We start from the raw sequence: 16,681 nt of genomic DNA on the forward strand, positions 1-16,681 counted from the left end.
CCTAATTTAGCATAAAACATTTGCAGTTTTCAGTTACTTTAAACTCACCTGGTCTTTGACAGGAGTAACATAGCCCCTCTGTCTCCAGTCAACCTGTTGTGGGGCTGCAAAAAAGCTGGGTTCCATGAACAACGGGCCCTGTGACGTCCGGTTGGGGTCATGCTTATAACCATTCATTGCCTGTCTGAACTCCTCATTTGTCTATTAAAGAAATTGTAGTGAAATGTTAATAAAACAGTCTTACAAATAGTACTTTAAAAGGTATCGATAGCACCTCAAATTGAGAGTTAAAGTAATTTTGCAGAAAATTCATTAAAGCACACAGGGCTTAAATCTCTAATCTAGGATGTTGTTGACTGTAATTGAATCATTTAATAAACACAACAACATTCTGATCTGGTTTCACACTTATGAATCTTGCATTTTGATAGTTTTTTTTTTCTCTCTTTGACCATTTGGATTGTAGAAAGCAATATAGATAGAGAAATAAATGACTGTAATTGACTGTAATACTAAACTGCTCACCATGTCACCAAATTGATTCATTCCCATTTTAAAGGTGTGATTTCCATAGGAATACTCAAAGTTGTGTTGCTCAATTTTTCTCAAGTTCTCCTCCCAAATCATTCTCCTCCCGACCTCTACGTCCTGGAGTAGAAAGTAGATACAGTATCAGCTATTGCAAAGCACCAGTTCAACATAAACACATGCACTGCATCATTCATTCATGTTAAGCTGATACATGGCTAAAGACTACAGTCTTCCCACCTCATGATAGCTTTTTCCATGCTGGCTCTTCCAGGAGTTCCAGTGGTCGTCTAACTGGATGTCTATAGATGAAGCAGCAAACACTGCACTTATGCACAGCGTGACGAGCAAAGCAAACATCATCCTGCCTGAAGGACTAACAGAAAAAAACAATAACAGTAAAAAAAATTTACCTTAAAGCAAATGTAAAGAAAATTTATAAACATTAACAAAACACTTTAAACAGGCAACAGCACAAGCAGTTCACTTTACTGTGAGTTGAGGTAAATGTCACATTAATATAATACAAGCAATGTCTCCTATGAAGGAAAGAAAAAAATAAAGATTTACACTTACCTTTCACAAGCAAACCTTACTGACTGCAATTGCTTACAATTGAGTGTGTTTTATAGCCTGTCCGAACATAGAGGTCTCTCATTGGCTGACGTTGATGATGAAACTAGTCAATTTACAGCCAATCAGGTGCAGCAAGAACTTTATCTTGTCATGTGATCCAGCATCACAAGTATTCATCAATAGACTATGGTGATTCTTTATATTATTAGTGGACTGTAACAAGATTAAGGCAATCAGAAATGTTTTGTTATTACCACAGTTTATAAAAATTGTAAAAAAACATTTACAATACACTAGTGGAAAGATTACTAGAATACGGTACACTTGATTGGGGGATGTAGAGATTGTTTAAGGTTTGTTTTAATCATTGTTTGTGTTTGTCACATAAGGGTGTGTTTGACCAATCCCACATGCTTAGACAGAAAATAATCCAAGAGAAAACACAGAGTCCATTTAGAAAACTAAGCATTAGTTTAGCAAAATTTAGAAAACTAAGCATTTTTAAATAGCATCAGGGGCTAATTACTTTCATTCTAATTACTAAATATATTTAATAATTTAGACTGACTGAAATTAGCAGACACAATACTTCCAGTTTTATAGTATATATATATATACATATCCTTTTCTGGCTGCAGGAGAGAGAACATCATTGCACATTTAAGAATGTGTATGTTTGCCCTACAGTTATAATTGTTTAATTACCGTTTGATCTGTTATTAATCTTTTTTAAACATAAACCAGTAAATAAATAAAAGTAGCAAGCTGGTTACTCACTCAATAAACATTTTAAAGCAAAACCAGACATAAACACAAAATAATTAGATGTTATTATACTTTCAGGCTAATAAAATGAGTGTTAAAGGCCAGGTTATAGTTGGTGTTAAGGTACAGAACTTTCCTAAGTCCACTTAAAATTTATAAACTTGAATTTTAGATTATTTTACCTGAGCAGTTTAACATCCTCATGAACTTTTTTAGCATTGCATAATCTTTTCTGACATTAAAGTTTATTTTTAAGTGTTATCATCATATCAAATAAAGAAAACAGCTCAGTTGCCTGTAAGCGTTTACTGCATATTTAAATGTGTTTTAAAACAAGTGTTTTCCCACCACTGTTAGAATGCATATGCATTTCTGTTGCAGTTTAAGAATGTTTCAATTAAGATATTTAAGTTAAATTAGATGGTGCATCAACATAAAAGTTTTTTTTTCTGAAATGCTAAACTATCTTCTCGGCCTATTGATTCAGTACAGGACTACCGACACCCAAATCTCGAAGGACACACAGTACACACACAGTGAATCCCAAGAGACTCATCACACCCTCCATCACCCAACACAAATGCTGTTCGAGAAATGCGGAGGTTTTCTTTAAATTTGGTTTGCAGTATCAAATTCCATTAAAACAACTGTTTCCCACCAGTCCTTACTTCAAACTCATCCCTCAAAGTTTGTTGTGAGAGAATTAAGGAAATGTGCCTGAATGAAAGTGAAACTGCTGAACTGCAGTTGAAGTCTAAAACCTAAAAATGAAACCCCCAAAATTACATGAAACTCTGGAGCATACTGTGGTTGTTACACTCTCGGCTCTTTCCTGTTGCTCCAATCACCACTCTCCCTCACCATCCACCTCTCACCACACCCGTGAACAATCACCAGAATACTATTTACCCGCACCTGCAATCATCACACACTAGATATAATCACCTCCTTTACTCATTCACTGGCTGGAATCAAAGTTTGATGGTTCACCTCATCTTCTTTCCCTCTTCCTCTCATCTTCTTCTGTGGATATCCCTCTGATACATCACATACCTGCTTCATCTCTCTGCATCTGCTGCATAGTTCTAATAAATTCCCATAAATATAAAACCATCTTTGTCTTCCTTGTGTGACTATGACAGGATTCCCGACTGAAGAAACACTATACACAGCTAATGGAGACTAGCACCATTCTAACCAGAAGCTGTCCACATTCCATGTGACAAACGCTACCTTCCGCTCCCATGAGCACCACTGCCATTCCTGTGGTCATCACGAGAATGCCCCCATGCTTGCCCCATGAGCTACTCAGGCAATCCGAGTTCCTGCAATGTTTTTCTCCTACAATGCTCTCTATATTGAGGCTAATGCTCACAAGTTTCCAAATGAGAGTTTGAAAGTTGCTTTCATGCTTTTCCTTTATACCTCCGACATCCGGATCCTAAGCTGCCCTTCACAGTGAAAGTTGATGCAGCTTATGCCGGAGTAGGCGCCGTACTCTCCCAGCAGTGGTCTGGCGAACCCAGCGTACTCCATCTGTGTGCGTACTATTTATGGCATTGGCGACTGCCGATGAAACTTGCCCTTGAAGAGTGGCTTGAAAGAGCTCAATTCCCCTTCATGGTCATAACGGACCATAAGAACCTTCAATATCTTTGCAATGCCAAACACATAAATGCTCGTCAAGCTCGCTGGTCCTTGTTCTTTGCCCGGTTTGACTTCAACATCACCTATCAGCCAGGTCACAAGAACATAAAAGCCAATGCTCTCTCCCGTATATATTCACCTGAACCCCCTATTGATACTTATTTGTAAGGTTACACAACCATTTTCATAGTAGTAGTTTATCTCCAGGGTCTGGTGGGCGTTCTTCCGTATCCTGTGCACCACCATCAGCCTATCTTCTGGTTACCAACCTCAGACAAACGGACAGACCGAGTGTAAAATCCAAGAGATTTCCCGTTACCTCTGTATGTACTGCCATCAGCATCAAAACACCTGGGGCCAGTATCTGCCTTGGACTGTGTATGCTCAGAATTCCCTCTGTCAAACCTCCACCGGCCTAACACCTTTTCAATGTGTTGTATTATACAACCTTACCTGTTTCCATGGACTAGCGAAACCTCAGAGGTGCCCACAGTGGATCACTGGTTCAGAGAGAGCGAGAGGGTATGGGACTCAGCACATGTCCATCTTCTGCAGGCAGTACGGAGATACACTGACACCGCAAATCATCACCGCCTACCTAATCCACTTACCATCCTGGAGGTATGACTCTCCACCAGGAACATCCACCCAGGATTGTTTACAGTGCACTCCAAATTAACCATCACTTATCGCCTCAACCTGCCTTCTTACTACAGTTTTGCACCTACCTTTCATGTGTCCTCACTTAAACCTTACACTGATCCTGAGGAGAGTGATGAAGCCAATTATGATATGGGGATGGTTAGAAGGCCATGATGGACAGAGGCCTGTGGGAAAATTGGGCCTGGATGCCGGGGTTAAACCCCTACTCTTTTCGAAGGACATCCTGAGATTTTTAACGACCACAGAGAGTCAGGACCTTGATTTAACGTCTCATCTGAAAGACAGCGCTCACTGAGCAGTATAGTGTACCCGTCACTATACTGGGGCATTTGAACCCACACAGACCGCAGGTTGGGCACCCCCTGCTGGCCTCACTAACACCACTTGCGGCAGCAACCTAGCTTTCCCATGTGGTCTCCCATCCAGGTACTGACCAGGCGCAGACCTGCTTGGCGTCAGTGGGCAACCATGTGAGAATTGCAGAGAGCTAGCTGCTTCAAAATCTGGTCTAGACCCAGCGGAGGATATAACTCCTATTGAGTAAGTCTCTTATTCTTACCTTCATGATTAATATGAAATATGTCTTCACAGGCCACTTATAATTTCATTGCTGTACAAAGTGTATCCTATAACAGGTATTGCGTATAATGATAAACATAAGCCTATATAATAAAATGTAATCTTTTATGAAAGAAACATAAATAGCCTGCAATTGACAATTTTGAGGGATGTAACCAAAAACAATGGTACCAACTTATTTTGTGTAGTAGTTCTCAAAAGTCTTGTGAAGAAATGTTCTCTATGTGTTTCACGGCCTGGTTTCAGTGACTTCAAAATTTTAGTTTTTCACTTACCATGCATAAACGTTTCTTTCTCAAAAACACAAACACATACATACACACAACTATGGGCACTTTCATGTCCTTTAATTATATATCCAAAAATATATAATTTTGTTAAAATTCCTCTTTCTTTGTCAACTAACAATAAAACCTACTTTTAAAAAATTCACTAGCTTTCTATTTTTTTTTTTCATATTATTTCACCTCCTTTTGGTGTCAAAATCACTGTTTTCGCCTTGTTGCACAACCAGAGTTTTAAACTTCAATAATGAAAATACCATTTAAAAATATTATTTATCTGAAAACTATTAATGTATACTAATTAAGCAGTAGGGAAATAAGTTAAGTATTTTATAGTTAAAAATATTAGACTATTATCAATATTATTTTTTATACAAAGTATAGCTGCCGCACAGTATCATTGTCTATTCCAGCACAACACTGAAATTTCACTTTGACTTCACTTTCACTTTTTGTGAAACATTGTTTAGGTGGTTTCTATGAAAATGAATAGTGACATCTGAGCAAATGTTCAATAAGGAGAGAATAAAAAAAAACACTTATTTATTCTACTTCATTTCCAAACATACTGTACCTTTAAAGGTGTTTTTAAAAACCAAACAAAATTAAGGAAAATACTAGTATAAAATCAAAGCTAATCAGTGAAACTATCTTTCATTTTTTCACAATAAACTGTAGAAATATCATTTCCACCACTGTCGTTTCCACCACACTGCTCCCTCAGGTGGAAAAGACAGCATTTGGTGGTACATTTATGGTTTCAAAACACAATTGATATGCATTGCGGAAGTACAGGGGTTGGACAATGAAAAACTGAATTGGTGGCCAATTTAGTGTTGGAGGTTTTATGGCTAAATTTGAGCAGCTGGTGGCCAGTCTTCATTCCACACTTAAGAGCAGAGTGTGAATGTTTAATTAGCAGAGTAAGAGCACAGTTTTGCTTAAAATATTGCAATGCACACAACATTTTGTCAAATGGTGACATGTCAATTCAAAAGAGGATACACTGTTGGTGTGCGTCTCGCTAGCACATCTGTGACTAAGACAGCAAGGTTTCGCAACATATCAAGAGCTATGGTATCCAGAGAAATGTCAGCACACCACCAAGAAAAAGAATCACATTCAAAGGGAGTAACTTTGGATGCAAGAGTAAGCTGTCTAAAAAAGGTTGTCCATGTGTCCATTTTGTTTTCGATATTTCTGACACATTCAGTTATAGCGGCAAAAACTCAAAAACCTCTAACTCTTCAAAAAAATCTAAAGTGTGTTTCCTACAAAAAGACAAAGCTGGTTATGTTTCACAGCTGTCTTTTTCTTTTTTTTTCGCTCAACATTATGACCACTGTTCCCTTTAAGCCCTTGCAATATGCGCTTAGCCGAGAGAGCTCGCGCGGAGTGGAGCTCTCAGTAAGGCACAGTTGGAAAAGTGCTTCTTTTTTTCGTGTGTTTTTTTTTTTTTTTGCTCTGCTCATCGCGAGCTCTCCCAGCTAAGCGGATATTGTGAGGGCTTAAGTGTGTGTATGTGTGTGTGTGTTTGTTTGTTTGGTGCTGTCAATGTTTGTGTATGTGTGTGAATGAAAGACAGTGTGGTGCTGTGTGTCTGTGTGTTTATACACACAGCTTGTTATAGCCTCCCCCCAAAATATAACACTGTGTATGGAAAGCATCGTCAATGCACCGTGATATCGAATTGAATCGAATCAATGGCATGATAATCGTAACCGAACTGAACCGTGAGACCAGTATAGGTTCACACCTCTAATTAAACCACAGTTGCCCAACTTACTGCAGAATTAAATGTGCAGCTCAACTCCAAACACATGGCCGATTGCTATAGCTAAACCTTTGCCTATGCCAAACGCCTGTTTCAATGGTGCAGCAGCCAAAATCTTGGGCTGTGGACAATGTGAAACATGTATTATTCTCTGATGAGTCCATCTGGGGGAATGAACTTCAGCAGCATCACGTGGTGACACAAACACTATTCTATGTAAAGAATGGCTCAAAATCTCACTGGAAACTGTATCTGTCTTTCCGTAGTTAAACTGATGATAAATTGTCTGCAAAAGGAGGTCCGACATCATTCTAATGAATTATTCATTCATTCATTCATTCATTCATTCATTCATTCATTTTCTTTTCGGCTTAGTCCCTTTATTCATGAGGGTTCACCACAGCAGAATAAACCACCAATTTATCCAGCATATGTCTTACGCAGTGGACACCCTTCCGACTGCAACCCATACACTCTCATTCACACACATACACTACGGGAGATTTATCTTACCCAAATCACCTTTACTGCATGTGTTTGGGCTGTGGGGGAAAACGGAGCACCCGGAGGAAACCCACACCTACACGGGGAGAATATGCAAACTTCATGCAGAAACTGCAATTGACCCAGTCAAGCTCGAACCAGTGACCTTCTTGCTGTCAGCCGCACTATCCACTCACCACCACGCTGCCCCACTAATGAATTATTGTACTCTATAACCAGGCCTTTCAGTTTTATTGTCCAGTCCCTGTAGATGTGTAATACTTATTCATTTAATTCATATAATATTTAAATAATAATCGTTTTTTCAGAGTATACACTGTTTCTAATAAGCTCTAAACCAAATTAATATAACAATGTTAAATATTAACACTTTCTCTTATCTATGTTTGTCCTCTTGCAGATCTTAAAGCTAGACAAATTGTTTAAACTTATGAGGCTATGTTACGTTACTCTTGAACAAGTTCTTTTTACTCAACTTCACAAGGCTAAAAGTGCCTGTAGTTAAAGAATTGCCCATACATACATCCTGCTTAGGTCTTGTAGCCCAGCATGTGCTGTTTACAGTGTTATCACACTTTAAACATTTATATGTTTTTAACATACTGACAACAACATAAAAGTCAGTGCATTTTAAAACTTCTCCAGGGCCCCAAAACACTCTTTGATCCCTGGGGGTTAATGACTATTGGTTTGTTTTGTGCTTGAGCACATGGCTTTGTCTTAGGGCCTACTCACACTATACGCTATCCGAACCGTGCCCAGGCCCGTTTCCTGGATCGTTTGAGAAGTGTGAGTGCGCTGAATCAGGCTCAGGCACGGTTCACTTGGCCGGCCCTGGCCCGGTTGGAAGAGGTGGGCCTGAGCGCGGTTCACTTGGGCTTTGGCGCGGTACGTTTGTAGTGTGAGTGCAAAACGCGCCAAAGCCCGAAACTGAAAGCGAGACGTGACTTTAAGGGACTGTTACATATGGATTTATTAATCATTCTTACTGTTCAGTGAGCGCAAACTGCAGTAGTTTATTAAAGACACAAAATCCTCACTGCACGACAGCTGCACACCTTCAACAGATCTCCTCATTCCTCCAGCACGAGGGCTTTATGATTGTTTATAAGCGCCAAAAGTGGCGGATCTGTTTGGCGAAATATCTGACTGCGTGTCACCGCATCTCTAAGGACTGTTTCACGAGTTCGCACTTGCATTCGTTTAAGTATAAAGCGTATTTGGCGTGCTGTCCGGGGGGAGGGCTCTGAGCTCGAGGAGACACCCCAACTCGAGTTATTCCCCTTATAAGGAAACAAAGAGGAGTTGGGATTCGAGCGAAGTATCTAGCCCGGCCCCAGAGCGCTCCCCCCGGGAATGAAATGCAAGAGGTGAGGTGACGGGGTGGTGGAGGGATGCTGAAGTCGTGAGATGCTGCAGGTAAGACAGCTTTGGTATATATAGGCGTTGCTCAGAAACTGATTTGATGATGGGATAATTGTCAATGACGTATTCGATACTGAAACTTCTGCGCATGCTCCTCCCGAAATTTGTTTACAAACATCACTTCACGAGTTCGCACTTGCATTCGTTTAAGTATAAAGCGTATTTGGCGTGCTGTCCGGGGGGAGGGCTCTGAGCTCGAGGAGACACCCCAACTCGAGTTATTCCCCTTATAAGGAAACAAAGAGGAGTTGGGATTCGAGCGAAGTATCTAGCCCGGCCCCAGAGCGCTCCCCAAAAACGCTATTTGTTACAGGACAGCAGCCAGACAATGTGCAAGCCCCCCAAAATTTGCTGATCTTAAAATTTGGAGGGGTGCTGTTGAGTTATAAGGTATGTGTTTCGGGAGGAAGCAGTTGCTGTGTTGATAGTGGTGCATGATGAATGTCTCTAGCAAAAGTGTCTGCTCCCACAGGAGACGGGCGTCTTCTGTGGGAGTGGTCACTGCATTAGCAATGTTGTGTGTTAAAGTATGCATCCCCGTAATAGCTGTCACTGTGCTGACAGTGGTGTATGATGAGGTATGAGTCTCTCATAGGAGTGGTCACTGCGCTTGCAGTGCTGCGTAAGGTGTACGTCTCCCGTAGGAGCAGTCACTGCGCTTGCAGTGGTGCATGATAATAAGGTGTACGTCTCCCGTAGGAGCAGTCACTGCGCTTGCGGTGGTGCATAATTATAAGGTGTACGTCTCCCGTAGGAGCGGTCACTGCACTTGCAGTGGTGTATAGTTATGAGGTGTACGTCTCCCGTAGGAGCGGTCACTGCGCTTGCAGTGGTGCATAATTATAAGGTGTACGTCTCCCGTAGGAGCGGTCACTGTACTAACAGTGGTGCATAATAGTAAGGTATGTGTCTCCTGTATGAGGTATGAGTGGTTACTGCCCTAGAGGCAGTGTGTAATAAGGTGTATATCTCCTGTAGGAGCAGTCACTGCGCTTGCAGTGGTGCATAATTATAAGATGTGCGTCTCCCGTAGGAGCAGTCACTGCACTTGCAGTGGTGCATAATTATGAGGTGTACATCTCCCGTAGGAGCGGTCACTGTACTAACAGTGGTGCATGATAATAAGGTGTGTGTCTCCTGTATGGGGTATGAGTGGTCCCTGCCCTAGAGGCAGTGTGTAATAAGGTGTACATCTCCCGTAGGAGCAGTCACTGCGCTTGCAGTGGTGCATAATTATAAGGTGTACGTCTCCCGTAGGAGCCGTCGCTGCACTTGCAGTGGTGCATAGTTATGAGGTGTACGTCTCCCGTAGGAGCAGTCACTGCGCTTGCAGTGGTGCATAATTATAAGGTGTACGTCTCCCGTAGGAGCGGTTACTGTACTAACAGTGGTGCATAACAGTAAGGTGTGTGTCTCCTGAATGAGGTATGAGTGGTCACTGCCCTAGAGGCAGTTTGTAATAAGATGTACGTCCCCCGTAGGAGCAGTCACTGCGCATGCAGTGGTGCATAATTATAAGATGTGCGTCTCCCGTAAGAGCGGTCACTGCACTTGCAGTGGTGCATAAATATGAGGTGTACGTCTCCCGTAGGAGCGGTCACTGTACTAACAGTGGTGCATGATAATAAGGTGTGTGTCTCCTGTATGGGGTATGAGTGGTCGCTGCCCTAGCGGCAGTGTGTAATAAGGTGTACATCTCCCATAGGAGCAGTCACTGCATAATTATAAGGTGTGCGTCTCCCGTAAGAGCAGTCACTGCACTTGCACGTCTCCCATAGGAGCGGTCACTGCACTTGCGGTGATGCATAATTATAAGGTGTACGTCTCCCATAGGAGCGGTCACTGCATTAGCGGTGGTGCATAATAAGATATGCCTCTCCCGTAGGAGTGGTCACTGCACTAGCAGTAGTGTATAATCAAGTGTGTGTCTCCCGTAGGAGCGGTCACTGCACTTGCAGTGGTGCATAATAAAGTGTACGTCTCCAGTAGGAGCGGTTACTACACTTGTAGTGGTGCATAATAATAAGGTGGGCTTCCCCGGTGGGAGCGGTCGCTGGACTAGTAGTGATGCTTGATGAGGTGTACGTCTCTAGTGGGAGCTGTCACTGCACTTGCGGTGGCACATGATAAATAAGGTGTGCGTCTCCAGTGAGAGCGGTCACTGCGTTAGCAGTGGTGCATAATAATGATGTGTACGTCTACCATAGGAGCAGTCACTGCGCTTGCAGTGGAGCATAATAAGGCGTGTGTCTAGAGTGGAAGCAGCCACTGTGCTTGCAGTAGTACGTAATAGGGTGTGCATCCCCAATGAGATCGGTCGCTGTGCAGCAGCAACCTTATAATAGAACTCCTTGAAGGGGTTAATGACCAGGGTTAGGAAGGTTTAGAGGTTGAAATGGTAAAAAAGGGGGCAACGATAGCGCATTTCCACTGACTTTTAGGTTTAATTTCTGTGGAAAACTTAATTGATAGGATTAAAGGAACTTAAGGTAGTGCCAGGAGCATTGAGCAGTACCTGAAGTTTTGAATGGAGTTCCATGGTTTATACTGAGTGCAATTGCGACTTGAAATCGCAGTGAAAATAGATGGGGTAAGCTAGTAATGGGATTCTGGATGATTTCTGAGCTGAAGTTGCTTATCAGCTTGGTGTTATTATTACTCCAGAATTATTTATCAAATTTATTTAATTAAGCAATTTATTTTATAGACGCGTGTTGTCTATGTAAACGTTAATAACGTACTTAAGTTTATACATGTTAAGTACCTAGACGATGAATCTAAGGAATATAGTCTATACGTGGCCCAAGATCACAGGTGGGAGGAAAAGAGAAGAGGGGCTGCCGGCGTTAGTGACGTCAGCGGAGGCAGCCTCACGCTGGCGCTTACGTCGGGGTCTGACAGAAAAATCAGGGACTAGAGCCGTTTGCGGAGGCATGCTCACGCTACTGATGAACCTAGAATCACAGGTGGGAGGAAAGAGAAGAGAGGCTGCCGGCGTAAGTGACGTCAGCGGAGGCAGCCTCACGCTGGCACTTACGTCGGGGTCTGACAGAAATTTAGGGACTAGAGCCATTCGCGGAGGCGTGCTCACGCTACTGATGACCCTAGAATCACAGGTGGGAGGGAAAGAGAAGAGGGACTGCCGGCGTAAGTGACGTCAGCGGAGGCAGCCTCACGCTGGCACTTACGTCGGGGCCCGACAGAAAGTTGGGGATTAGAGCCGTTTGCAGAGGCGTGCTCACGCTACTGATGACCCTAGAATCACAGGTGGAAGGAAAAGAGAAGAGGGGTTGCCGGCGTAAGTGACGTCAGCGGAGGCGGCCTCGCGCTGGCACTTACGTCGGGGCCTGACAGAAAATTGGGGACTAGGGCCGTTTGCGGAGGCATGCTCGCGCTACTGATGACCCTAGGATCACGGGTGGAAGGAAAGAGAAGAGAGGAGAGCTACCAGTGCTAGTGACATCAGCGGAGGCGGCCTCACGCTGGAACTTGCGTCGAGGCCTGAAGAAAGTTGGGGGCTAGAGCCGATTGCGGAGGCGTGCTCGCGCTACTGATGGCCCTAGGATCACAGGTGGAAGGAAAAGAGAAGAGAGAAGGGGCTGCCGGCGTTGGTGACATCAGCGGAGGCAGCCTCACGCTGGAACTTGCATCAGGGCCTGAACAAACCTGGTTAATCTGCAAGCGGCATGAAGGAAGACTCCGCTTGTTAAGTGGTGACCTATTGGTGACGCAAGTAATACTGTTTCCGGGTCCAAGCCGCCACTCATTTGAGTTGAGAAATTTCTTCGTTTATGATCACTTTAAATTCTCATCACACAATAAAGTTAATTTTATACAATAAAGTTAATTTTATACAAAATCAGTGTACACAAGCATTGCTTGCTGCATAACAATTACCAAAAAACAATAAGCAATTTATAAAAATTTATCACTTTCTGCTCGTCAGATATAAGGTGTGGACGTATGTATAGGGTATATGCTGAACTACTGCTTTTCCCATGCTGATACACTTCCAGTGACCTGTTATTGTGAACTTTTTCCGTTTGTACAGTTCCTTATACAGCATCGATGTTGTAATGTCATTGAAATACATTCAGTTAAGTTAACTTTAGCATTTATTTGGTTGCTCAAGCGTAAAATTAGACAGAAGCTGTTTACTCGCACGCGGTCGTCAGAATCGGCAGACTAACGCATAAGCTCCATTAAACATACTGGGGTCAAATAAATGCTCATATTATAAAGATATGGCGATATCACTCAGCTAGTGGAAATCGCTCATTTTTAAAGAAAACAGACCTTAAACTCACTGGCTTGCATTGGCATTCAATTCGCCCGAAGTGCTTAGCCCAGGTTACTGGGAAATTAAGAGTCCTATTAGCATGCTTTGGCATATACCCCGTTGTGATAATGATTTCGAAGTAATAAATTGCTTTGTAAACATTATGATTAACATTTCATGAGTCTCCCCATGCAGTAAGTTAAGAAATTATTTGTTTATGATCAATTTTAAACATATTACACGATAAGTTTTATATAGATTCATGTTGTACACAACCATTTTTGGGCTTGCTGCATAACAAATACCAAACTTTTTAACAATTTATAAAATTAATCACTTGCATCATGTATGAGGCATAGACATATATATTGTGATCATGATTTTCGAAAGTAATAAATCGCTTTGTAAACGTTATAATTACCATTTCATGGGTCTCCCCATGCAGTTGAATGGAGCGCTTGGACCCGGAAGCCGCTTCGCGTGACGTCACACTCACGAGCGGACTGGCTTGTTTTTCCTAAATTTGGGGCGCCGAGAGCAGCGATTGCGGGCGCTACTAAGTGGAAATGTTCCGTGCGTGGGGGGTGGATGAGCCCGTAGCGGAGACGTGCTCACGCTGTCATGGCGAATTGGCCGATGGTGGCGCTTCGCCTGTAGAGTGGTGGCCTGGCACTCGCTTGATCTGGGCCGGTGGTTTCCAACTGGGGAGCGGCTCAGGTTTGTTGCCGGTGTCTGAAAGAGCGGCGGCGTGGCAGGCCTAAGTTAAGACCGCGGACTCTGTTGATATGCTCTGCCGAGCGTTGATGCGCTGGACGTCGGCTTGGAGTTTGCAAGAGGAGCCGTGTCATCCTCATGGAAATTTGCTGTTTGGGCGAGGCTACAGCGATTGGATGTGCCAATGCTGAGGTCGTGAGATGCTGCAGGTAAGACAGCTTTGGTATATATAGGCGTTGCTCAGAAACTGATTTGATGATGGGATAATTGTCAATGACGTATTCGATACTGAAACTTCTGCGCATGCTCCTCCCGAAATTTGTTTACAAACATCACTTGGCGAAATATCTGACTGCATGTCACTGCATATCAAACGACTGAAACGATATAACTAGAGAAATCTCCACTGTGCTGAGCGAGAGCGCTTCTCACTGAACAGCGCAGCATCGATGACGTAAGCGTGCCCAGGACTGATTGTGGTGTGAGTGCGGGCCGTCGGGGGAGACGGGAGGGGGGGCAAGCATGCTTTGGCCCGGTTTGAGAAAACTGTACCTAGTGTGAGTACGGTCTTAGTTTGCATTGACCATGTGCTCCTCTTATCGTGCCTCATTGTGTCTAGCTATCACACCCTCTTGTTTAGGTTGTCGAAAGCCACAGTCACACTACACTTTTTGTCCCATAGACTTCCATTCATACACATGCAAACGCAGCAGACCTGAAGCGCAACCTCTTACAACAAGTTTTGCAGTTCGCTGCATTGCAAAGGTCATGCTTTGTGAACTCTGGCCTGTGAAATTGCAACACGTGACTACATTTGACCAATCAAAAATCAAAACATGACCTCTCTGTACAGAAATTTTAGATATGGAGCAATCGCTTGCTTTTTATTAATGTCTAATCTTATTGTTTATCATATCACACCCCTTTTCATAGCACCGTACGACAGAATTTTGCAAGAACAAACTCTAGAGTAACAATATTTTCAAACCAGTTGTTTGAGCATAGTTGGTGTTTTTGTAAGATAATTCAGAATGAGATATTAAATGTTTTTTTAAACTATTCAAATTAACATTTATAATTCTTATGATTCAGGCATATACTACTAGTTAATTTGTATCAACTTCATACAGTTTTGTAACCTAATCTAAAGTAAGGACTATTTATGCTTTATAAATCCCTTACAACTGGCAATTAAAGGCTCAGGTAAATTCTAAACAGAAAAACAAATCATAAATGAAATTATTCATTTCTATTCGTTTGAGGATACACAAATGAAACTGTATCAAATAAAAAAATAATTCTTGCAACCTTATCTAAAATACACTTACTGTACCATGTAAACATTGCATCCTATTATATTGTTAAATTATTATATTGTTGTTGTTTTATCGAATTTTTTGTTGCATTTTGACACCAGTATTCAGCAATGTTTAAACTTAAAAGTAATTTTCCTTTTTTAATAAGATTGCAAAGATTATTGGTCATTTGATACCAAGCCTTAGTTTGTCATTTATAAAGGATTTATAAAGCATGAATAGTCCTCACTTTAGATTGGGTCACAAAACTACATGAGGTTGAATTAATAAAACATGTATTAATATACATAGTACCCATTAATATATGCCTGAATAATAAGATATATAGACGTTGATTGGAATAGTTTATTAATCATCACTCATTCTGATTGATCTTAAAAACCTCCAGCTACTCTTAAATACAAATGGTTTGTAAATAATGCAATATTGAATTTTGTAATAAAAAATCAACCAGTCACAAATTATGAAAGTACAATTATTAAGCACATCATAAATGTGCTTATAAGTCAATAATACAGCATTTGTAGCTTCAGTTATAAACTGCTTACTAATACTAATTAATGTAGAGGTAATGCTTAACTAATAATGAATTCACTAGATGCTAATGCTTAATAAATGATTCATAGTGTGTAAAGTGTTACAGATTTCCCTTCATCACACCAACAACAGGCGCTACGTCATAATCGCGTTCCTACAAGAGCAAACACTTAATTGGTTAATGTAGAGGTATGGATTTGTAGCAGTCATCTGTTTCATTTTATTTTTGAATTATAGCTGTTATGTTTGCGTTGATTAGTCATTGTTTCGTATTAGTGTTGCAATAAGTTCAGTTTAGTTCTAATGTGTTGATGCCCATCATCATTTTAACCTGTATGTCCTGGCGAGTGACACTAGGGGGGGGGCGATTGGTGAGCCATGCGTGAGCCGCAGCAGGTTTCACGCATTAATGAAGAAGCCACACTGCCAGCACTGAAACACATACTATTGCATCTCATTGTGTGTATGTTTGTTTGTTTGGGTTTATTGCAGGTAAGATGTATGATGTGGCATCAAATGTTATGTTTAGTATGTGTTTAGCTGTGTAAATAATGTGTTGGAGAATCGTTTATCTATGTTTATATGTATAGAATAACCGCATGCAGGGGCGGACTGGCCATCTGGCAGACCGGGCAGTTTCCTGCTGGGCCGACGTACTTTTTGGGCCGGGCTGATCATCGTCTTATGATCTGATCGGCCCACAAAAGGCTTAGCAGCCTATCTTTTTTTCTGCCTTATTAATTGATGCTGCTGTGATCTGTGACTCTCTGAAAGTAAGATACTTTTTTCCTGGACAGACAGACCGGGCCGGCCCATGTGACACACTGCAGCCCATAGGCTCTTTTCTGTATTGACATTGGGCTGGCCCAATCACAAACTCCTATTTTGGACTCTGTGTGAGCGTGCATCGTCTGAGTGTATTTGTCAAAATAGTCGAGAGTCAGAGAGAAGAAACGGAAGGGAGGCGCAGAGAAATCGCGGGAAATATACCAGCGTTTCATTTAGCGGTTCTGAAAAGTTCTCCGTTTATTCTAGAACACAGCTAAAACGCAAATCACGTGACCAAACACTCTCTGCCAAGAGCTGCAGC

General features: G+C 41.9%; 1 protein-coding gene across 2 annotated transcripts in view; it reads right to left on the reverse strand.

Annotated features, from left to right (window-relative positions):
* zgc:174855 overlaps positions 1–16,681 on the reverse strand; it is a 59,138-nt gene that overhangs the window by 28,273 nt on the left and 14,184 nt on the right. The window contains exons 1-4 of one of the 2 annotated variants that reach the window (XM_087275350.1): positions 1,105–1,131; positions 769–904; positions 526–648; positions 49–201 (exon numbers count right to left, since the gene is read on the reverse strand). In XM_087275350.1, coding sequence (XP_087131476.1) covers positions 49–201; positions 526–648; positions 769–891 — 399 coding nt within the window. In that variant the 5' untranslated portion in view covers positions 892–904; positions 1,105–1,131. 2 annotated transcript variants of the gene reach the window in all.

Source organism: Danio rerio, chromosome 12 (assembly GCF_052040795.2).
Source record: "Danio rerio strain M-AB ecotype USA chromosome 12, GRCz13ab, whole genome shotgun sequence".
In the NCBI taxonomy this organism is placed as follows: Eukaryota; Metazoa; Chordata; class Actinopteri; order Cypriniformes; family Danionidae; genus Danio; species Danio rerio.